Source organism: Heterocephalus glaber, unplaced genomic scaffold (assembly GCF_053883595.1).
Source record: "Heterocephalus glaber isolate CG9 unplaced genomic scaffold, H.glaber_assembly_v1.0 deba00001444, whole genome shotgun sequence".
NCBI lineage: Eukaryota > Metazoa > Chordata > Mammalia > Rodentia > Bathyergidae > Heterocephalus > Heterocephalus glaber.
In genome coordinates, this window is record NW_028258297.1 from 22,005,156 (window position 1) to 22,029,341 (window position 24,186).

Consider the following 24,186-nt stretch of genomic DNA (forward strand, 5'->3'; position numbering starts at 1 on the left):
CACAGGGTGAAACAGAAAGAGACCAGTCCCCCCCGCTCCCTTTAAACAAGTGATATTTCCCTCTTTCCTTACCTCTACTCTAGGTAAAAACTTTTCCCTTAGTCACGAAGTCACTGTGTTACTGATCTCAATGCCATGTTGTAAGGGAAGCAGTGTGATTAATCTAAGTTGGGAGTAGCTAACATTTATATTTTGAAAGTTGATACTTCCTAACGAAACTCCTCTCGTCCGTGGGCAGCTTTGTTGCCATCACAAGGTGAAGGACGGGCAGGTCACATTATTTGCATGGCTGAAGAGAAATGAAAATGTGGGGGCTCCAGGAGGGGCAGGAAAGTCGATCTCTCTTCCAGTAGGCTCCCACCCCAAACTGCAGGTGGTCAGCCTCCAAATGATCATGCTAGAGAATACTTCACACCTGAACAGGGCTGGGGGCGAGAGGACTACAGTGAGCTGCCCATCCGGATGGCTGTGACACCCCCAGCCCAGGATGGCGCTGGTTGGTGCCTCCCAGTCCTCTTCCCTGCAGCCTGGTCCCTTTGTTTTGCCTCCTTACTGGCCCTGGAGAGAGGTGGCTGGAGATGGAAATGTACATGAGCCAAGGCTCTCAGTCAAGCTCTGTTATCCCATTGACTCATGTAGGAAACTCAGATTCAAAGAGAGTTATTAATTATTTCAAGCTAAATTGGCACTCTGGCCACGGTGCCATGGCCTGGCCCTTCTGAGTGTGAGACTCATGCTGTACACTCATACTGGTGCAGGTCTAGGATGGCCACTCTGAGGTCCCCTACATGGGTAGTGTCTGACAGTCTAAGCTGGAGGACAATTTTCCATTGCTTTTCAGTTTCTTTGCTGGTGCTACTTTTGAACATACAGGACTCTGACATTAGCTTTTGTGTTGTTATTGCATAAGAGTGCTCATTTTTTCCTATTATTGCCAGTCCAAATGTATTTAACCTAATGGTTGTGGATATCATCATGCATTAACTATGTTTTTCTTAATTTTCCTACAAGGGAGGTATTATTGTTTCTATTTAACATGCCTGAAAACTGAGGCTCAGTCATAAGTACTTTTCCTAAAGTCATGCAGTAATTGACAGAGCTGAGATTCAAACTTGGCAAAGACTATCTGATTCTTTAGCTTATACTGTTTCCATTGTCTTTCATGAAAGTTTTAATGTCATGACATGTTATGTTCTGGTGGCAGTTTTGTACCTCAGGAACTTCCAATTTAGTGTGTGTACTTGTACATGCTGTATAGTTTTTAAGCCTTCTATAGACTTTAGTCATTAATAGAGATCTGGTCCTTTGTGTAATACTGTGAATCCACCAGTTTGATTTTTTTCTTAGTCTTTGTTCACAAGATGTCTAGACCTCAGGTTCTTTTCTTTCCTTTTTTTTTTTTTTTAGCATAATTGTCATCTTTAACTTTGTTGTCATCTCAGAGTAATTTTTTTGGATAGTATTCTCTGTGCGTCAGAGAGCAGCAGAAGAAACAGTGATAGACTCCCAGAAGGTCACTAACATTGCTTTCTAAAAGCTCATTAAAAAGCATCTAAAGTGACCTCAAGGGACCTGTAGAGGCTTCTTTGAAAGCTTTATTTACCAGCAGATTTCTCTAGTAGTTAGGATTCTCCAGGGACAGAACCAATAGGATGCATAGATAGATGAAAGGGAGTTATTTAGGAACTGGCTCACGTGTTCATGGAGGCTGAGCAGTCCCGTGGTCAGCTCTCTGCAAGCTGGTAAACTGAGGACTTCGGTGGCCTGGCTCAGTCCAAGTCTAGAAGCCTCAGAGCCAGGGAATCCATGGTGTAGTTCTGTCTGAGGACAATGTCTCAGGAGCCATAGGGGCTCTGGTGTAAGTTTCAGAGTTCAAAAGCCAGAGATGTTGGAGTTCTAGCATCCAAAGGAGGGAGGTAGGTGCCCTGGCTTCGGAAGAGAGAGCAGGAATTTGCCCTTCCTTCTCTTTTGCACCATCTGTGCCCCCAGCTGGTTGGATTGTGCTGTGTCCATCATCCTCCCTCAGTTCACACCCATACATCTGCCTCCTCTGGAAAGGCCCCTGCGGACACCCTAGAAATAATGCTTTACCTGCTATGTAGGTGACCCTTGATGCAGTCAAACTGACACCTCAAATTAACACTCACACTTTCTGTGTTTTTGGAGACTCAGGGGTGGAGAATGTGGACTTTACTGTCAGCCCTGGCTTGAATCCTGCTTCTGCTCTATGGCTTTGGGACTTTGAACACGTTTCATAACCTCCTTAAGCCTTGGCCTCTTCACTTATACCTGGGAGTAACACACACTGTGAGGACAGTTTAACGTTCACATGGACTAAGGTCTAGAATGTGTTTGGCGCTGAGAGTGCTGACAGGTGTTAGCTATTATTGAGGCTTTGAAGAGTATCCCAGGCATGGTCTGAGCTGAGTAAGAGTGATCTGCAGATGCACCCTCTGTGACTAACTAGTATGGATAAGGCCCAGGTAGAAGTCTCTTGAGATTTTGGTCTGAGATTTGGTAGACCCGGCTCCACTGTGGTGTAGGTAATGATTTTGTATTACCCTGTCTTCTGGCGCTATAAAAAAGTACCCGAGACTAGATACTTTGTAAAGAAAAGAAGTTTATTTAGCTTATAGTTTTGGAGGTGGAAAGTTCAAGATCCAATGGCCTCTACATTCAGCCTTTAGTGAGGGCTCTAGGCAGATGGCATCACTATGGTGGGAGCATGTGGGACAGTGATGACATTCTCCCTTGGTTGGAGACAGGGTGCCAGAGAGAGTCAGAACAGCTGGCTCACTCTGTAGACCAGTACTCAGCCCTTCTGAAGCTCCCCCGCCCTGGGCCCTAACTACCTTCCACTCTTGAAGGTTCACCACCTCTCAGTACTGCTGCCCTGAGGATCCAGCTCCCAAGCCACAAACCTTTGGGGGATGCACTTGAATGATATCCAGTCCATAGCAGGTTTGATCCAGAAGTCCGTGAGTGAAGATGTGTGCTCACATTTGGATTCGGCATTTATTAAGCACCTGCTCCTGCTGGGCACTTTGCAGGTGTTGATGTTTCAAGAAAATAAGCTGTCTCTGTCCTTTTGGAACTTATATTCAATTATGAGACAAAATATGTAAGCGGAAGACTGATACCACACTATAAATGCTTTAAGATACATGCAAAATGCCCTTGGGCATCAAGTGAATTGGAAAGAAGCAGGCTGTTCTTTGTTGATACTTTATTGCCAATGGTAAAATTTTCTTATAGTAGAAGCACTTATCATTTAGTGTAGTTTGATCCTTCAAATACCAAGCATTCAAAATGAAAATTTAGATATTGAACCAAAAAACCCCTCTACTTTTGAACTTTTCTGAGAATATTATTTATTTGCAAACTTTACAGCTGAGGGAAAAAGGAGTTATAGGCAAAATGGTGATTATGTAAAGTCTATTCAGAGCTGCAATGCACAAAAGGCCTTCTTAGCCCATTAGAGTGGTTCTGTTTTAAAGTGATCATTTACACCCATGGGGAATATTGGTGGCATTTGAGAAGTGAGCCTAATATTAGCTAGCACAAAAATAATGTTAACTAGCAGAATCATGAATAGATGTTGACAATTAGAATATTTACTGTTATATATTAGATACCTTTTACCAGGAGCAATGCTGGGAGACATATATACTTCATAGTTTAAATAAAAGATTAAAATCTTTGAAATCTCTGTGTACATAATGACACTATCATGTAGAGGAAACTCTTTTCATTATTTTGTAGTTGAAGGAACTAATACTTTCTTGAGCTAATCAAAAGCTAATAAGTGTTAGATCCAAAGCTGAAATTCAGAACCTTTCTTCTCTTCACCTTTTTGCGATGAATACAACATTCTCATGTAACAGTCATAATGTAATAATTTAAACTACAAATACATTACCAGACTTGAAAACGTAAGCCTCAATTTACCATTTAGCACATCATGTCTTTCCAGTGTCAGTGGAAAGTGAATAAAAAACTTTGAAAGTAAAGAAAAATGAAAACACTAAAATTTGGCAACTTGCTAATAGTTTTAAATAGTCACCATTTTTCTTTTCAAAGAAATTCTGTTTTGACTCTACTGGAATTGCTTAATAATAGATTGGCTGTTACTTACAAATAAAATGTAACATTTTAGGTAACTATTGAGAAAAGTATCTAGTAGTTGAAACATTAGTTAATATTATTTAGTCAAAGCAATTCTTACAGGAAGGTGCAGTTAAATTTTAAATTGTTCTTAAAAGCAGCTTCTAATATTTGAGGTACCATTTTTTATGTACTCTATTTCTTTGTTTAAAAAAATTGTGTTGTGGAAAGCTTTACATATACAAAGTAGACCAAGTAGTATAATGAGCTCTCATGTAACCATATTGAGCTACAACGGTATTTAACCCTTTGCTAGTCATGTTTTATTTATATCTTCATTTTCCTTTTTCCCTTGTTAAATAAAGCAAATCTCAGACATAGCATTTTTTGGTAAATATGTCACCATATTTTATTGTAAAAGATAAAAATATGTTTAAGAGGCTTAGTCATAATTTCATTATCATACCTGAAACTATACATTAGAAATTTCTTAATATTATTGAGTATTCAGTTAATGTTCAGCTTCCAGTAGTTCATCAAAATCTTTTCATTTTACATTTTGAGAGTCCAAATAATGTTTGCTATGACTCATTAATATGTTTTTAATGTCTTTTAATATATAGACATTCCTTTTCATCTTTTATTCTCCTTGCAGTTTATTTGATGAAGAAACTGGTTCATTTGCCCTGTGGAGTTTCCTACAGCTAGATACTGCTGATCACCTCTGTAGCAGCTTAACATGTCCCTCTGTACTGTGTACTTTCTAATAAAGTGATAGAAATATCGAGAAATGAAACCTATAGTTTTTTTCCCCCTATCTTTCCTTCTTTGTCTTCTTTCTTGTCTTCTTTCCTTCTGCCTCCTTACTTCCTAATTATATGGGTGGTATTTCTTCTTCCCTAAGCAAACATATAATATGTGTTTTTCTTTGTTTGATGCTAGCTGTTATTATGCCTCAATACTTTGATTTATGAAGGCAGTAATGGCGAATCTTTTAGAGCTTTCAGTGTTACAAACAACCTGCTGCAGCATGCATGCCATAGGTTCACCACTACTGCTAGGGGTTGTAAACTGGTGTGGTAGTTGTCATTTTTATCTCCTCTCACTGTATGGAGTGTTTCCTTAAAAAAAAACCTTAACTTTAATTTCCAATTTGGTTAGGTAACTGTACAGCTTATAAAAAGGAAGACTGGGTATGCATTTGCGTCTCAGTTTCTGAGTTTTTAGTGATAGGAGTCACTGGGAAATTTTTGATTATTTAGATATTTCTTAGATACTGAGTTATCTTAGATATTTAGTTAAACCTTAGGAATGCACTACTGAGTATGAGCTCTGAAGCCAGACTCCCTGTTTTCAAGCTTTGGGTTTTCATGTACTAGTGCCACTTTGGGCACATTACTTAATGTCCTTGTGCCTGCATTTTCTCATCTGTCCCATTGGGATAATAATCCCCACCCCTACCCTCGGGTCTTTTCGAGGCCAAGAGGAGCTCTTATACATCAGGCACTCTCAGAGAGCCGTCGCTGTTGTCATTACCTTTCTTTGTAGAAAAGGAAGGGGGGAGAGGAAACTGCTGATGCTTATTTTTATCCTTGTTACAGAGTTCTATTTTTTGTGTACATTTCTGTCATCTATTTCATGTGTTTTAGCCTTCTTCGCGTCTCATTTTGCAACCCCTACTGACTGGAAATGTCTAAGCAGTGAGTAGCTGACAAAGCCATAAAAGGAGAAAAAAGGAAACATTTTTCTTTTGCTGGTACCTCTTTTATAATGCCAAATAGTCTTAACACTTATTTCTATGTATGGTAGTGTTTTCTATTGAGCTGTGAGCTCTTTGAAGGAAGAGACTTACTTTATACTTTTGTGTTTAATACACTGTCTACTACTGTTTTTAGGCTTAAGCTTCTGATGTTTTTGTTCCATTAAATATGCTAATATCTCATTTTTCAGGTTTGCCTGGTAATATACTTTTCAGGATCACCAACAAGTGAATTTCCTAGCTATGTCTTCATGGGTTAAAGTACATCCCTGTAAATATGATGATTTTAATTTTTTTAATGATTTAGGTTAATAAGATTTTTTTTTTTTTGACAGTGCTGGGGATTGAACCCAGGTCCTCATGCATGCTAAGCAAATGCAGTACCATTGAGCTACAAGCCTTGCCTGGGATTTTAATTTTTCTGATAAGCACCGAGTACTTTCCAGCCTTTTAAAACAGTATATAAATTAATAATTATGCATACTATTTGCCTGAGTAACAATACAGTGTATACATGGAGGCTAAGGACAGTCTTAGTTGTATGGTTTTATATTGTATATTCTCAAGTTGCTTTATAATTTTTTTCTTTGCATCTTACATCTTATTTTTCCCCTGTTATTATGACCTACCAACATCTTTGTACTGTTCTTTCTTTTTGCTCCATCTAGCAACTCTGGTTTCCTAGCTTCAAGTTTAATGCTTTTTACTTACAGTAGATTGATTTGATTACTGACATGTTAGAACTTTAAAAAGATTGAAGAATATCTAAACCAAGCTTGAGGTTATTTTTTTGAGTAAAATATAAATGTTTAACACATAGACTGTGCAACACTTACTTAGCCATATAACTTTTAAATTTACTTAGTGACATTGCTGAAGTTGTCACACATCACTTTAGGCGAGTGATGTTCTCCTCTGTGAAGACTGATATGGAGGGATGAAATGCTCATCTTAAATATTTCCTTATGTCAGCTGTACATAGAGTTGGGATTCAAATCTGGAACCCCTTTATTCCAAAGTCCATTTTCACTGCTACTAGACTTAAGTGAAAAAGAAGTTACTACAGCTTTAGAAGAAGTTACTAAAAGGATACAAAATAAAGAACCTTTGAGGCAAGTAGTATTAGATATGGATTCAAATTCTACTTTAAATCGTAGAATTTTACCTTGTTCAATACTTCTCAGAGTAACTAAAAAGAGCTGGATGTGTTGGCACATGGCTCCAGTCCCAGTACTTGGGAGGCTGAGGCAAGAAGGTCTCTAGTTGGAGATCAGCTGGAGTTACATAGTGAGATCCCTATTCAAACAAAAAAAAAGTGAAAGAAGTTATTGAAAGGATTAAATCAGCAATACTTTTCCATTCTTAGAATTTTGAATCTAGATAAAAGGAAGACAAGTATAAGTAAAAGGAAACGAAACCTTATTACACAAAAGGAATTGTTGGTTGTAAATGAATATGCAAATGAATATTTCACCTTTATCATTTATTTTTGCATGCAGGCCACCTATAATATATCCCTTATTGGACTGCTTTTCTCTGTTCCCTATAGCAGTGGAAACATATGAATTGGATCTTGTCTTCACTTTTGAGGTGAGTCTATTTGTAATATATTTAAAGCAGTCCACTGTTTCTTAGGAAACTTTGTCACTCACATGTGTTTGAAGAAATATTACAGTTACCTGCAAAATGCTGTCCATCTGGAATGCGGGCTAGGAGCTGGAGCTCCCTGTCCATACCTGTTTGTGTTTTAGGTGTCCTGGCCCTGGCTCCTCCACATTTCGATGTCACTGTGTCTGTTTTTAACATGGGAGCGAGAGGGCATTTGCTCTCAGCTTCTGCCAGGTTACGTGTTGTGAGCATAAATGGTGATCACGGATATGAAAATGTTTCATTTAGGAAAATGTGAGGTAGAGGTATTAATATTGTGAACTGTTGCTGTAAATTGCATAGGAATTACCAGTTACATGGGGAGAATCTTTTTAGGGATGAAAGTTTTGAATGTTAATGTGGTCTAATGCCACTGGGATGATAATAGAACAGGGCTGTCTTATACATTGTATCTGAATAAACTGGTAAACAAAATGAGGGAGAAGAAGCAGCACCAGAGGAGAGAAAACCAAAACAATTACATACGTGGTCTTTAAATCACCCAACAGATTTAGCATTCCTCACTACTTATAGGAAACGTTTGAAGAAGTCTTTAACCTATAGGTTATTAAAAGTGAGCCATTAAAAACCTGCTTACATTATTTTGTTTTTCTTTCCCCTTTCATTGCTATGGAAGAAACTCCAGTTTCTGATTTTGTCCCTTGTGTAGAGTGGGAGCCATTTGTCTGGATGCCCCAATGTCTGGGTGTGACACTGAGTACAGCTAAGCGGGTATTTCCTCTGTCTCCATCAGTAGGTTTGGTTGGCTGGTTTTCTTTTGAACTTCCTTTTTTTCTGTTGTAGTTCTTCTTCCTTCCACTAAGTACATGCAGTCCTGGTTCTGGGCTGAGGTTTTTGTATAAAGTTTCTTGTCCTTGGTTTCCTTGAAGGTATATCCAGGCTTTGTAAAAGTGCCAGATACTATTTTGTGAATGGGATTAATATATTTCTTTTCATTATCTATCTTTTTAGAGACAAATACTAGTCTGCTAGTGGTAAAATTATTCATGAACTCTGCTATTACATATTGTACAATCCGTGTGGTGGTCACTACTTTGTAGCTAGATGCTTTGGTCTTCTTTGGCCTAAAGTTGCAGCTGTCGATTATTTCTATGTCTTAATCTAGAAGAAAATGTTATATTTTTCTCATGTAGTTTACTGAGTTTCTTTCTTAGTGACTGAGGAGTTGTCCAGGCCTTTAACACTGATTAACATGTCCTTTAATCTTTAAAGCCAGTTCAACATTTTTAATTCTTTGGACACTTTATCCTCTAAATGATTCCTTGGCTGAGTCATCTGGTAACATTTGACTTCTTACACTATTGCAGATCAGATGCTTTTCTCTAATCTTTAAGAAATGTCTCTTAAGTAGTCAGATAAGTTGACACATTTCTAGGCCTGGGCTTTTTCATTTTAATGATGACTTAGTTTTGCTATAAGTGAATAATAAGTCATTTTTTTGGCTTCCCAAAGAAGTAACTGATGACTCCAAAAACCTAGTTGTGCAAGACAATTCCCAGTTGCTTGTCTTAGTGAATATAGGATGTAGGAGAAAGGTCTGAGTTCATAGTTTTCATCGTAATATTTATGCCATTTTTGGCACGCATCTTCTCCAAGCTTCCAACTTCTTAGCTGTAAAATGGCACAGAATTCCCTCTGTATAGAATTTTAAGGATCAAATGAGATAGCATGGAGGAAATGCCTAGTGCACTACAGGCACAAGTGTGTGGGTAATTCTTGTCATTCCTGATTTCTACTCCTCCTCCTGTTGCCTTCATCACCATGGTTATGTAGGAAAGCCCAGAGGGAGATCTGTCCAGATGGGCTTGCTCAAAATGGAGTGTGGCGTGGATGAAAAATCTCACATTACGGTAGATCAGCTAGAGAAACTGTGTGTGATTTGTTAGGATGAGAATGCCCAGGCCTAGAGGGGTGTCAGCTTCTCTGACTGGGATTACTGTAGATTTTTGGAGACAGGTTAATTGGTCACTAATGCACAGTGTTTCTGGGAACAGTGACAGAATTTTGTGAAATTCACAGTTTAACTTTAGACCTTCCTCTGTCAGGAATAGGCAGTTATATTTAAACTGTTTACCTTTGCACACATACACACACAAATGAATTATCAGTTTAAAAGAAAAAATCTGCCCTTTTAGTTTGTGTTTCTTCTTTTATGGGTAAGTGAAAAAGTTCACTAAATGCGAGAAAATCTTTGCTAGCTACTCCTCTAATAGAGGATTAATATGTGGAACATAAAAATAACTTAACTCCCATAAAACAGCGAATCCAGTAAAAACATGGGGAAAAAGTTCAAATGGCCAAAAAGCATATGAAAAAAATGTTCAACCTCTCTGGTGATCAGAGTAATGTTAGATTAAAGCTAAATTGAGATTCTATCTCACCACAGTCAGAACTGCTATCATCAAGAAAAGAAAAACAGGGTATGCTGAAGGGAATGTGGAGGGAAAAAGGAACCCTTGTACATTGTTGGTGGGAATGTAAACTAGCGAAACTGCTATGGAAGTCGTTATAGAGATTCCCCAAAAGACTAAACATAGAAATATTAGTTGACCCAGTTATATGACTTGCAGGCATGTTCCTGAAAGACTTAAGGACTGTGTACTCAATTGATATATGCATACCCATGTTTCTAGCAGCACAATTCACAATAGCTAAGCTATAGAAAGAGACTAGATGCTTATCAGGAGATGAATGTATAAAGAAAATGTGGTATATATACAATAAAATCATGCCATTTACAGTAAAACTAATGGAGCTAGAAGCCATCCAGTGACTGAAATTAGCCAGACCCAGAAAGTTAAATATCACATGTATTCCTTTATATGAGAAACATATGGAAAGAAAGAAAAAGACCAGGGATAAGGGGGGAGGAAAGAGAGAGGAAGGCAAGGGGATTGAACTTGATTAACATATGTTAAATGTACCACCTTCCCAAAATAATCTTGTAATATTAACATGCACTGATAAAATATATGAGAGAAAAATTTAACTGGGCTTGCGTTTGGATGCATTAGAACCCTTATGGTACTAGTGAGAATTTAAAATGATGTAGCCACTGTAGAAAACAGTTGGTAGTTCAAAAATAAATTAACAAAATCATATTTAAGAGAACAGACATTTTGGGCTTGGGTGTAGCTCAGTAATAGAGCACCAGCACAGCATGCATGTAGCTCTGGGTTTACCTCCTCAAAAAACCAGTGAGTGATAGTAACAACAACAAAAAACCCCATTCAGGCGTATACAGTGATTAATCATCCAGCTTTCTTTTGTCTGTGTATGTGTGTGTTTTATTTTGTCTTTTGTTTCTGAGAGTGAGTATACAGCCTTGGGAGTTAGATAATGGTACATCCAGCACCTTTTTCATGTCAGTTTGGGTAATGATTGAAATTACTGACTCTTACGTGAAAACTAAATGAACTCTTTTTAGTGTGAGAACACACACACACTGACTCGTTTTCATACAAAAAATAGCATGAAGTTCACATGAACCAAAAAAGCCACAAAAAACCTCTGAGCCAGTGAAATTTTTTTCTCTTTTCTTCTTCCAGTATTGGGGGTTGAACTGAAGGCCTTAGCACTTAGCTATGTCTCCAGCCCCTTTTAAACGGTTTTTTTTTTTTTTTTTTTTTTTTTTTTTTTTTTTTAGTTTTAAGGCAAGGTCTTGCTGAGTTGCCCAGGCTCGGCTTGAGTTTGTGATTCTCCCTGCATTGGACTCCCAGAGTACTGGGATTATAGGCATGGTTTACCACATCCAGCGTCAATGAAACACTTTTAATGGCAGAAAAATTATTTTGAGATTTTTTGTTTTTGAATTTAACTTTTCAAAAATGCCTTACAAAGAGAATAGTTATTTCCAAGATTGAAAAGGTTCTATATAGATTTGGTTAGGCCAGCTAAAAAAATACTATGTAAAAATTGCTCAGAACGTTTTGATGAGTCTGTTCAAAAAGGATTAATTTCCATGTTCTGTAAAGATACGACTTTAAGATGCTATTATTTGTTGTTGACAGAACCTTTTGCCTGAGATTCCTGTAATGAGTAAATGGAATGCTTTAAGTAAATGACATATGGGACCATGTCATCTGTGAATCCATTTTTAAAATGATACTCAATCTCTTAATAGGTTTGTTGTGCTATTGAAGATTTTCTTATTTTCATGTAGCTGTGGGGAGTCATGTGGTTTGTCTCCATTTTTGTCACATGGGAAGTGTAGCTATTTTGTGAGGGGGTAAAAAGAGGGACTGTATTATAACATGGGAACATGGTTATTATAGGGAAAGTATGATGGAACCAACAAAAAAATGAAGTATTGATGAGCAGTGGTCAGAGACTGCTGACAGATATAAATTTATAGTGTGCCCTGTTGTCACATTTGTAATTCTCTTTAGTAACACAAGAAACAAATGTAGAGAAGATTGTGTAGCAATACATTAAAGCTAGGGATCCTACCCCCAAAGAATTCACAGTTTCATTTATAAATTAGAATTATCTATTTTGCAGACATTAGTTTATTAAGCTGCTTGCAGATATGAATAGTCTCAGTATTGTCTTGTTGACTGTTTTTTAGATTATCTTCAAATACCTAGTATGGTGCTGGGATATACTCTAAAATACTAGTTAAATTAAACTGGCAGCATGGAATCAGGTGCTATTAGGAAAAGCAATGCTTTTATTATTTTCCTAGTGGTTAAAAAGCAGAAATTTTGTAGTTAATAAGATCTGAATTTGAACTTGATTGTGCCAGTTATGTGACCCCAGGCAAACACTAAACTTTATTTCCTTGATTATAAAGTCAGGATCATTGTATTTCCCTTATAAGGCTGTTGAATGGATAAATGACAATATATATATGTGTGTATTACAATAGTGCTAATTAAATGATTGCTATAATTGTCAGTATGATTGTCAAGGAAAAGCAAAAGTTGAAATGTCCAGAAAAATCCAATTATGTCATGAATATACCAGTAACATAGATAGGCCTTTACTTACATAAATCTAACTTATAGCTGGGTATGGTGGAGAACTTCTGTGATCCCAGCACTCTGGGAAACTGAGGCAGGAGGATTGCAAGTTCAAGCCCAGCCTGGACAACTAGGTTAGACACTGTCTCAAAAAGAAAAAAAACAAAAGAAGAGCTGGTAATATAGAGCTCAATGCAGAGGCCTTGAGTTCAGTCCCAAATAATGCAAAAACAAACAAACAAACCAACCAAAACTAACCTATATGGATGCTGCTATATTTTATTTTGGAGAAAAAAATTTTTTTTCCCCATTATTGGGGATCAAACTCAGGACCTTGCGCTTGCCAGGCAGGCATAACGCCACTGAGCTATATCTCTGGCCCTTGGAGAAATATTTGTAAAAGCAAAAAATGTACTATTATTAAATAATGAATAGTGACTGGAATATAGATTGTAGTAGTTTTAAGTCTTCTTGGAATAGTGTGAGGGATAAGTATAGAAGCTTAATATATGTTGAAAGAATCTTATATATGTGACTAATATGATATGCTTGGGATTTCAGGGAAGGGGAAAAAAATCCCTGGGCATCATCAGAAGAGCCATTGAAGTTTTCATGGAAGAAGTAAAACTTGAGCTAGGCTTGGAAGGAAGAAAAAAGGATGGAAGGAAAGTGTTTCGGATAGAGGAAGGCAGGATCTTTTCAGGCCTAGGAATCATCTTGAGCTAAGATATAGGAATGGGAATTAGAGAAGATTCCAGATGATGACAGTCTCTAGACTAGAAGCTAGGCAGACACACTTAGATTTAGCATTGAGATAGTAGGGAACTATTTTAGGTTCTTGACTCCTGGGAGTGTTTTGTGAATTGTTAAAGGGAAATGTATGTTTAAATAGGAGTAATTTAGAGGCACTGACAGGAGGTATGTGGGGAGGGGTAATCCTTGAGAGTTAATAATACCTAAGTAAAGAATTAAGTGAGGGTATTACACATGTCAAAATATACCATATCGTTGGCTGTATAGAGTACTTCAACACGTTTAAAAGGAAGGAAATCAGGCAGAATCCTCTGCGAACATGATGGAATCGCATTGTAAACCAATAACAGAAATGTAATGAATCTCCAAACATTTAGAAAGTAACCAGCATGCCTCTAAATAATTCATAGGATAAAGAAGATGTCTCAAGAGAAATAAATATATTTAACCAAGTGAAAATTAAAACCTTACACTAAAACGTGTGAGTCACAACTAAAGCAGTCTCAGAAAAAACAATAAAACAACAAAACCAAGGATCCCCCCCCCCACCCCCACACACATACACAGAAAACCTCTCTAACAGAAATGCAAGTTGCTTTGGATTCCTTTGAAGCCACCAGTCAGTCGATGGGGCCAAAGAAAGAATCTTCCAGCTCTGGGACAGGTGAATAGAGGCTTTCCAAACTAAAAAGTAAAGAGAGAGAAGAATGAAAAAAAAAATGCAACATAGCATGTTAGAACTTAGCCACAACCACAGAGGGTATAATGTGTACATCATGGGACTGTAATACCATAAGGAAAAGAAAAGGATTAAAAGAAATATTTGAAATAAAAGTGGCTGAGTGTTTTCCATAATTAAGGAGAGACACCGAGCACCAAATCTGTAGCTGACATATCTTCTTCATAGAACAGAAGTCCAAAGACCAAGAGAAGATCTTGAAAGAAGCCAGAGGGGACAGAAACTGTCCTCTTACTTTTAGAGAAACAAGGGTAAGAATTAATATTGAATATCTCTTCAGGAACCTTGTCCCTCCTCCAAAAAAAGACTATAGTTAAATATTTAAAGTGTAGGAAGATGAAAGCAGAAAATCACCAGAATTCTGTATCCAGCAAAATTATTATTCAAAAGTGAAGGAGAAACACAGACTTTCTCAGACAAAACAATGATGATGACAACACAATTGAGAATTTGTCACAGGTAGAAGGCATGGTCAAAATATATGGTGAATATTTAAATTAAAATTTATTATAGTAAAAGACACACTGCCACTAATCCGTCTCAAAATATTCCCCCTACTTCAAACACACCCCATCTTTCTTGCCACTTTCTGAGACAGCTGTGAAGGTTCTTTTTTGTGTCATTAATTACCTCTCTTGGCTGCCTTGGTACCTTGAATCCATTCAAAATGTTTGCCTTTTACAGTTATTTTGACTTTGGGAAAGAACCAGGAGTTGCACGGTGCCAGACCTGTGAAATAAGGTTGGCGAGCACTCGCTGTGATGTTTTGTGATCCAGCCTTTCCACTGGATTTCACTCAACCAGTGCCATTCACTGTATTTTTTGTCATGCCTCATAAAAACAAGACAGAGGGCTTCCAGAACTGTTTCAGAAAGCGGCAGGAATGATGGGAGAAGTGGGTTTGAAGGGAAGGGAATATTTTGAGGTGGATTAAGGGCAATGCATCTTTTACTGTAATAACTTCTTTAAAAAATGGAACCATTCACCTTATTTTGTGTTCACACCATGTACACCATATTGCAAGGGATGGTAAAGGAAATATGACTTGCAAATATTTTCTTCCAGTCTGTGACATTTCTTTTTATTTTAATTGTGCCTCTTAGCACATTTTGATTTACTTGAATATTTTGCTATCAAAGCTTGGTATCAAAATATATTGTGCTTTAGATATTTTTGGAAATAGCATCTCTGAAGTGAATGCATTCTGTTTATTGAAATCTCAGGTATGCGATGTTCTCTTGTATTCAAAGTAAAGTTACAAAGCATAGATATTGGGCTGAAATGTGAGTAACACAATCTGTATTTGCAGACTTTGTATTTTCACGCAGAAGATACGTACCCTCCTCAAATAGATTTGGTATGGTGCAATGTCTGACCCTTCAAGTAATCAATCAGTGCTGGGGAAGGTGTTTCCCCAGTGACTTGTTACTATGTTTGTTAACTCAAGATTCTTTGTGGTGAGGAAATGGTTACTTTTTTTAATTTTTAAAAAAGTTTTATTAGTACATGTGCACAGTACATAATGATCATATTCATCATGGGGGTTTTGTACATGTACATAAAACATCTCACTTCTTTTTTTTGTCCCATTCCCCTCCGCTTCTTCCACTCCCTTTCCCCTCCCCATATGTAAAAACTATATTTCCACCAATTCTTTTTTTCTTTAAGTGCCTTTCACCTTCCTCCCCTCCCCCTCCCCATTTCTCACTCCCCCTCCCATTTTCCCATTAGGAAAAAGCTCTTCCTACTTTTTAACATCTATCCTCTATTTTTGCTCCTTATTTATGCTTTGGGTTTCTCACACAGCTTACCTTTAATGCATCAAGACCCACTGTTGTTAAAGGGCCGCTGCTGTAGTTTCTCTATGCTTCATCTCTTGGATTGCTGTTAGTTTGGCACAGGACACTCTGTAAATTATATATATGCACACACCCGAAGCACCCCCTGCTTTCAAAATAGAGTCTGTGAATCGGCTTCTGTGTCTGTTTGGAGAGTTATTACCATGGTGATGAATAGTCTGCCTAGTTTTATGGCTGGTATGATTCTTCGGGGTTAGGTCACCTGTGTTTTCTTATTACCAGTTGACCACACTTCGGGCAACAGTTAAATTTCCATCACTGAACAGCAAGTAGGTAGAATGGAAAACTAGTTATTTAGTAGCATTAGCTACATCAGTGCTTTTAATTTGTGGATTATTTCTTTTCAGTTCTCACGAGTGGGAGCTTTAGTCATTTCCCGCAGTTTTAAACCTTTCAGTTGCAATCAGAACCGGTAGGGGATTATTAGCCTATGCTATAGTGATAAATTTTTCATCATTGTTAAAGCATTATGGAGAGGCAGAAGAAAACTAACAAAAGCATCTTGGTAAAGGAAAGGAAACTGGTTAATTATTTTAATGAGTTAACACTTTAAATATGCTGCTATACTGTATTTGTATAAGCTGTAGCTTTGGGTAGGTTGTCTTAAAGCACAATCTATTAGTATCAACAAACAGAAGAACTATTAAAATGTTTCAGTTAGATTTAAAATATAACAAAAGAACAAGGAAGGGGGGACACAAGTAAAACAATGAATTTAGAAGAATAAAATGAGTTGATTTGGAGATACATATATTCTATATGCCAAATGGCCAAAGTGGATATAGTAGGAGTTGCCTGGTTGAGGTCATTACTTAGAAAGCAAATCTAGCTAAGGAAAATCCTAAATCTTTAGGTAAATACGAAATCAGCCCGGGTGTCAGATCACTAGGTGCACCAGGCACAGTGAGAAATGCAAGCAGTAAAGTCGTAGTTACTTGCATATAACCTAGATTCACCTAAACAAATTAATAAAATTTCCAAAGTGGAATGACTTAAGATCACCAGAGAATTTCAAACTCTGAAGAAATACCACTTACTGAATTTCACCCCTCTTGTTTAACAGTGTAAATCTAAGTCATAATGTGCAAAAAAGTTTAGATTAGTCCAATTCTGATTAGAATACATCTCTTCTAACTCTGTAATCAAAATATTTTTCTGGTTCATTAGTTTGAATTAAAGGTATTTTCTTCTCGCTTCTTTACTTCTACATCATTAAATTGGAATAATCATTTCTGCTCCTGGGATAACTATGGTTTCATTTATATCTAATATAATACACTGTACAGAGAGGACAATCAGTACGTATTTCTTCATTCATGTAGTTCTTTGTTTTTTTTTCCTGAAGAAGGGGTAGGAAAACTCATTACCAGTTCACACTAAATTTTTATGAAAAACAGATATTTGGCACTTCCAAATCTACCTCTTACTGCTGTCCTGTTGGCAGGAATGCCTGCTATATCACTTCTGTCTGGCAAGAAGACATTCTGTCTGTCTGTATCTGGTTGTGTGTATTTTCATTCTTTCCTGTCATCCAGGCTTTTGACAAAACCTGGCCCTTCCCTCTTGATCATTTTTCTTAAACCACCTGGCATGTAACACAACAGTACTTCACTTCTAGTTCTTTCACATGGACTTTGGCACATATTTGAACTCCACTGATTCAGTGCCACCTTATCCAGGGATTTGTTTTTTAGATTTTTTTTTGTTGTTGTTGTTACCTGCCAGCCCATAGGGACTGCATTTTATATCCCACAGATGAGGTGGAAATTCTCAGCCTCCTCCCCAAATGCTTTCATTTACTCATTTTGACTACGTTAGTGTCCTTCTTGATTCTTGCTGACTTCCTGCTTTAATCTTTGTTCCTCAGTATGTCCTTCATATGAAAGAAGCTCCCATTCCTCGCTTTATCAAGTCTTTTATTTCTGTTGTAAAATTATCCTCAATATCAGCTTCCCAGCAAGTGTTAGCTTACTGGAAGAGAAGTGATAGTTTGCTTCCTGAAACCTTTCTGTTTATTCAGTTTTTATGACTTACTACCCATCGTATTAAAGTTGCCTGATCTTTGACTTATTCTTATGTATGATTTTATTAGGTTTATGCTTTGTTTACCATTTCTGCTGTTCAGTGTGAAGATGTGCTACTTGTATGCTTTTAATGTATACCTCTATTGCTGTGTTTGTACTGTGAAATAACCAAAAGGGAAAATGCTACATCTTATTTATAAAGCAATCAACCTACTGATATGAGACAAATTTCTTTTTTTTCTTTTTTTTTTTCCTTTTGGTACAGGGGATCGAACTGGGGTCCTCTCACTTGCGCAGCAGGCGGCGAAACCACTGAGCTAAATCCCCGGCCCCCTGAGACAAATTTCAAAAAATGCTTAAGACTTACATGTAATATAGATAGACAGAGCTTGGGAATTTAAAATATTTTTATTTTTCTCTTACTCATAGTTTCCCCCTCATCTATTTCTCCTTTCCTTGGTGATTAATCAGGGCTGTTGTAATAGGATCTTTATAGGGCTGATGTCCACGCATGGTCTTCCATAGGGAGTGACCAAGTAAGTGACTATACGGTGAGTAAGAGGCATCAAATGCCCTGTTCTATAATCTTTGTTAAGGCAGCACATGTGTAACTATCAAGAATGATGGGAGGGCTGGGGATTTAGCTCAGTGGTTCCGGTGCCTGCCTTGCAAGTGCAAGGTCCCAAGTTAGATCCCCGGTACCAAAAAAAAAAAAAGTTGATCTCTTGGAAAAATTATGTGAAAGAAAAAAAAAATGGAAACAAAGTCTATGTAAATAGGGAGGGGTGGTGGGGGTGAAGGGCGCACAGGTAATGGGGGAAAAATAAGAACTAAGATACGTCATGTACAGGTACAAGCACCCAATGATAAATGTAAATGTATTGTATACGTAAAATGTACCAATAAATATATATTTAAAAATGCCAGGAAGTGAACTGAAGATTTATTACATGCATTGTGTGTTAAGTTTATGGAGAAAAGAACTTTGAAAATTGATAGTTTTTTTTTTTTTTTTTAATGAAGCAGAATCCACTCTTGCAGTTGCTGAGGTTTCTGTAAACACCTCCTTACACAATGGAGCATTGGCAAGAGAATTTGCGTGGGAGCTGTACATATGTATGTCTTTTTAAAAGATTCCTGTAGACAATCTACCCAAAAATCCATGTCTTGTGGCTATGTAATGAGTACTTACATGATAGCAATCAACTACCACTTTTTAAAATAAAGTATAGCTAATTTAAATTAATTTCTAAATTATTTAAAAATACAGAGAACTTTGATAAAGTGCATTCATATTCAGAAAAGCTAACTTGTTCTTTCTGAATCTGTTTTTGTTTATTTTATGAAAAATAAAAGTTTTATAACAATGATAAGAGAATAAAAATAGTTAATACACTGTGTATCATTATCTTTTAAATTACACAGGGTACGAGACATAGACAAAAAGGATTCTCTCTTACAAAGAAGAAACAGATATTAGCAAGAAACTTTTCAATGAAGAAAAACTAGTAGTATGAATGAAAGAAATTAGCATATATATTAAAATATTTTTGAAACAAGGGAATAGGTAATTTGGGGCATTATTTGAACTTCTCCTTACTCTATCAGAGTAACTCAGAGAGAGAGAGAGAGAAAGAGATTCTCAAATAAGAGAAACCATGTGATATTTACACTTGTATGTCTGACCTATTTCTCTTAACATTATATTCTCAAGTTGCATCCATTTACCTACGAGTGCTTCAAGTTTATCTTTCTTTATGGGAGAGTAGTACTCCATTTTATATAAATAGTATAAATACCACATTTTTCTTATCTGTTGATGGAAATATATATTTTTTGTTGTTGTCCTTTTATTTACAGATCATCTTATATTTACCTAATGTTGATGTCAATGAAAGGAGGCTGTTTAGTGTTATTTGAGACAAACCATATACCTAAAACATACAGCTTATCCTGAGAGTCTGAGATGAAAATTGTCATCAAATTCTGAAAGTTAATAACATAGGATTGACTGATTGACTCATTGGTGATATTTTGAATTTGTCTTGAGAAGCCATGGAGCTTTTCCGTTACTCAGCTTTACAGTCATCCTTATAAAAATGATGTTTTAAAAACTTAATTGAGTATTGCAGTAAAAATTAAGGTGTAACTTGGGATTGGAGAGATAATATTAGGTAAACTTCATTGTCTTCAGTATAAAACAACCTTACTTGGGAGTTGGTGAGAAAAGCAATTTTGATTTTGTATTTTGGAAAAGATTACCACTTACATGAAAATTATAAAAAGATAAATAGGTGTGTTTTAAAATTTAGGAATAATGTCTTCTGTTGTTACTGAGGATATAAACAGATCTAATCTACTACCTTGAAAAATGCAGGTAAACAAAAGGTCTGCATTATATTTTTAAGACAGAACTCAACATTGACAACATAAATCCAAAATGTATGTTTATTTTGGTCTAGAGGGAAAATATTATGCATAGTTATGCCTTATACATATATAATGAAAAATTCATGCTGACAGCAGAGTGATTCCTACAGATGTAAAAGAAAAATAAAGGTGAAGAATCAGCAAGAAGATATAAAAAAACTTAGAGGAAATGGTTTTAAAGAGAGATTAACATAATAAGTAAACTAAGAAACATTTTTATGTTCTTTGGCACACTGGAAAAATTTTTTTGTATTAAATTCTTTTATTGGTACATTGTAGGTATACAGCACAATTACATTTCTCATTGGGAATTGTACCTTTACATAATGCATCTTGGTTCTTATTTTTTCCCCATTCCTAGCCCTCCCTTCACCCCCTCCACCCTTCACTATTTACAAAGACTTTATTTCCATTTTTTCCATTTCTCATCATTTGTCCTTTCCCTTCTTTCCTTTCCCCTGCCCCTCCCACTACCCCTACCCCTTTGGACCTTTTCTTCCTATTTTGCATTATCGATTATTCATTCTAATCATTGGTATATTTTAGGTATACAATATAATGACATTCATCATTGGAAATTTGCACCTTTACATAGTCTCTCTTGGTTCTTATTTTTCACCCTTGCCCAGCCCTCCCTTCAACCCCTCCATTCCTCCCTATTTACAAAGAGTTTGTTCCTATTTGGAAAAATTTTTTTAAATAAACACTTTCCTGTGTTCTGGTGACAGTGTGAGATAACTGCAAAAAATGTTTGCACAAACTCCTAGTACAAGTGTACTGTGGTCTGAATGTGTCCCCCCAAAGTCCCAGGTTGGAACCTAATCACCAGTGTGATAGTACTGAGAGATGGGCCTTCAGTAGGTGTGAAATGGGATTACACTCTTGCAAAGAGGTCCAGGAGAGCTGTTCACCCTTCCACTGTGGAGGACGCAGGTGGAAGAAGGCTCCGGGTCTGAAGCAGAGCCCTCGCCAGCTACGGAATCTGCTAGCACCCCCATCACCATGAGAAATAAACTCCTGTTGGTTACAAATTATTCAGTGTAAGACATTTTGGTCATAGCAACTTGAATGGACTAAACAGAATGCAAATTGGTATCATATCTCTACAGGGCAACTTTGACAGTGCAGCAGCGACTTTAGAAAGGGACATGTCCTTTTACTCAGCGATTCCTTCTTTAGAATTTGACTGTAAGAAAACATTCAGGGGTGTGCATAAACATTTCGGTACAAAGATGATAGTTTCTAAGGAAGTATTAGAAACATTGTAATTGCACACAAAAGATTGGTTGCATGCTGGTGTTTAATAACCTTTTAAAAATAAAACTATAGAAGATTTTAATTAGGCCATTCATAGTATGGTGTTCTTTTTAGCTGTGACTTACAAAAGGATAGTTTTTAAAGTTAAAGTGTTCCAAGACTGTCCAGATAGGAGTTCCATGTATATATGTATATAAAAAATACTAGAAAAATACATGCAAGATGGAAGCAGTTATTCCTGGCCAAGAGTATGACTGATGATGTAGGTTGTTTCTTGCCATGTATTTCTTTTTTTAATCAGAAATAATGTTTATAAAATAGATGAAAAATGAAAGGATGAATGTTTCATGTTTGGTGCTGAATGAAATATTGAAAATCATGCAGGTACTTATTCTTTTAAATTTATTGTAGAAATAAAGTGTACTGTGATTACTTTCAAATTTTCAAGAAAACCTTTTTAACCTGATGCCTACACAAAGGCAAAAAAGACGTTTTATGCAGAAGAAAGTAAAAATAAAATTTACGAGTCCAGAAGAGAAAAACCAAGGGGCTGAGATTTCCAGGGACTGTGGATGATGAGTTGTGGTGTCTGTTGGTTCACAGAACTGGCTGCTTCCAGGCGACCACTTTTTATCAAGCCCCACAGACTCTGTTCTTTTATTCTGAGTATAATCTGGTTTTTCCAGTATTGCTTTGTTTGTTTCTATCTACCAAAGAAAACAGTTCAGAGACAAGTTGTTGGAGGTTAAAACAAACAAAATGTGGCTATTTGGTTTTATTTGTCATTTTGAAAATCTCTCTTGGGTTTGTGTTGGGTTAATTGTGAGTGGGGACTCACCGGGGAATGGCTCTCACAGATCTGGACCTCGGTGGGTTTTCTGTGGTCTATGCATGGGGAAAGTACGAATTTTTCTCTGTGTGTTTGAGTTACAGCTGTTCTCTTCTTTTTGCTTGGAGTTTATATTGGCATCTGTTGGATGACCTTTACCTATTACATATGTGTCAGTGATTGTAAGTCAGTGTTACAGACACAGTGGCAAAGCCTAACCCTGTCCGTTGGAAAGCATGCATTCTAATGAGGAAGGCAGGCCCAAGGGAATAATGTACAAAACCACCAGTTCCATTAAGCAACGCATAGAGAATGATGCTGAGGGGTGGGGTGTGTAGGGGAACGGGTGATTTTTAGACTTCAATACCTGGTTGTGCTTCTTGGAGCAAGTGAAAAGCTGCATCTTAGCGGATGAAAAATGCTAAGAGATGGAGAAATTGGTTCTAAGCAAAGGGAGCAGCATGCCCGAAGAGCCCAAGCTGGAACAAAGTGAGTGAGGAGGAAGTGAAATGGCATAAAGTTGGAAAATGAGGCAGGAATCAGATCCTGAAAGGCCTTTGAGGATTTCTTTTGTTTTGTTTTGCACCGTTGGGTGGATTGAATCCAGGGTCTTGCGAATGTTAGGCATGTACTCCGCTCCTGAGATACACCCCCACCCTGCAGTAAGAGGTTTTGATTGTCCATAGCTGCATTCAGACAATAAAGAATTTTAACTGGGTACAAGATGCAGTCATATTTGCTTGTCAGGAGCATCTGGTTTTATGAGCATTAATAGTATGATTGTCACAATTGCCAGAGTGTGACTGCAATGAACAACTTTTACACCTGCTTTGGTTATATCGTAGTATGACCAATATGTTCTCTGTGGCTCTGGAGCTGGAGAGTTAATGTTTATGTTACCCCATTTGATCTGAAGCAGTATCCAGCAAAGAGAAAATGTCTGAATTATTTAGAGGAGGAAACCCAGAGAAGTTGTCTGAATCTCCCGTTTATTATGTACAGTTCATCAGGCACCGTGCTATGCTCCTCACATACCTTGTCTCATCCACTCTGTGGGGAAGATACTATGTTCATTTCATAGATAAGCAGACACTTAGTGAGGTAAATGTGCCTATAAATAACAGAGGTGGGATTTGACCCTGTTTTGCGCATGAACCCAAGTTCTTTACACCTGAATCCTAGTGCCTACATTAGTGATTTATTTAAGCTCATGTAACACTGAATTATAGAGCCAGAGGAAAAATGAGGCTTTAAGGTTCACATCCATGGCACTTTTGACAAAGACATGCCACCTTTTGTGCAGGTTTATTTAATCTATTTCCTTTAGCCCCAAGTTAAAAATACAAGAGATACTATTGTTAGAATTATCATTACAAAGCCTTGAATCTGCAAGCAAAACAAAGATTAGGAATTGAATCGGGGAACCAACATTTTATAAATTGAATATAAACTTGAGAGTGACCTTTAATATTTTGTCCTGCCAGCGTAAGCCTTCACCATATTAACAGATTTTCAGCCAAAGGCCATAACTAAATTCTGCTGCCTGGGCAAACTCTAGTCCAGTGATATTTGGAGAATTAAAGCCACTATTGAAACTGGTGTGTCTTCTGGCAATATAATATCAGTGTCTCACTGTGGCATTCAGCCCCCAGGCATGTTTGAAGTGTCACTGTAGTGTCTTCTTTTATGTGACTGCAGTTCTTGTGCTACCCATGTAGCTGGTCTGATTTAAGCCCCCTCTGTTGTCCCTGTTTATTGGTAACATAAGAGGCTTCAAGGATCATTTGATGTGCAAATTTAATT

General features: G+C 37.1%; 2 protein-coding genes across 2 annotated transcripts in view; both read left to right on the forward strand.

The window, feature by feature from the left end:
• Positions 1-24,186, forward strand: part of LOC110349421 (uncharacterized) — a 67,479-nt gene that overhangs the window by 37,869 nt on the left and 5,424 nt on the right. The window contains exon 2 of the mRNA XM_087214060.1: positions 7,363-7,453. Within this exon, the coding sequence (XP_087070186.1) occupies positions 7,363-7,453 (91 nt within the window). The remainder of the gene's footprint in view (positions 1-7,362; positions 7,454-24,186) is intronic.
• Positions 1-24,186, forward strand: part of Eps8 (EGFR pathway substrate 8, signaling adaptor) — a 162,195-nt gene that overhangs the window by 37,102 nt on the left and 100,907 nt on the right. The window lies entirely within an intron of this gene.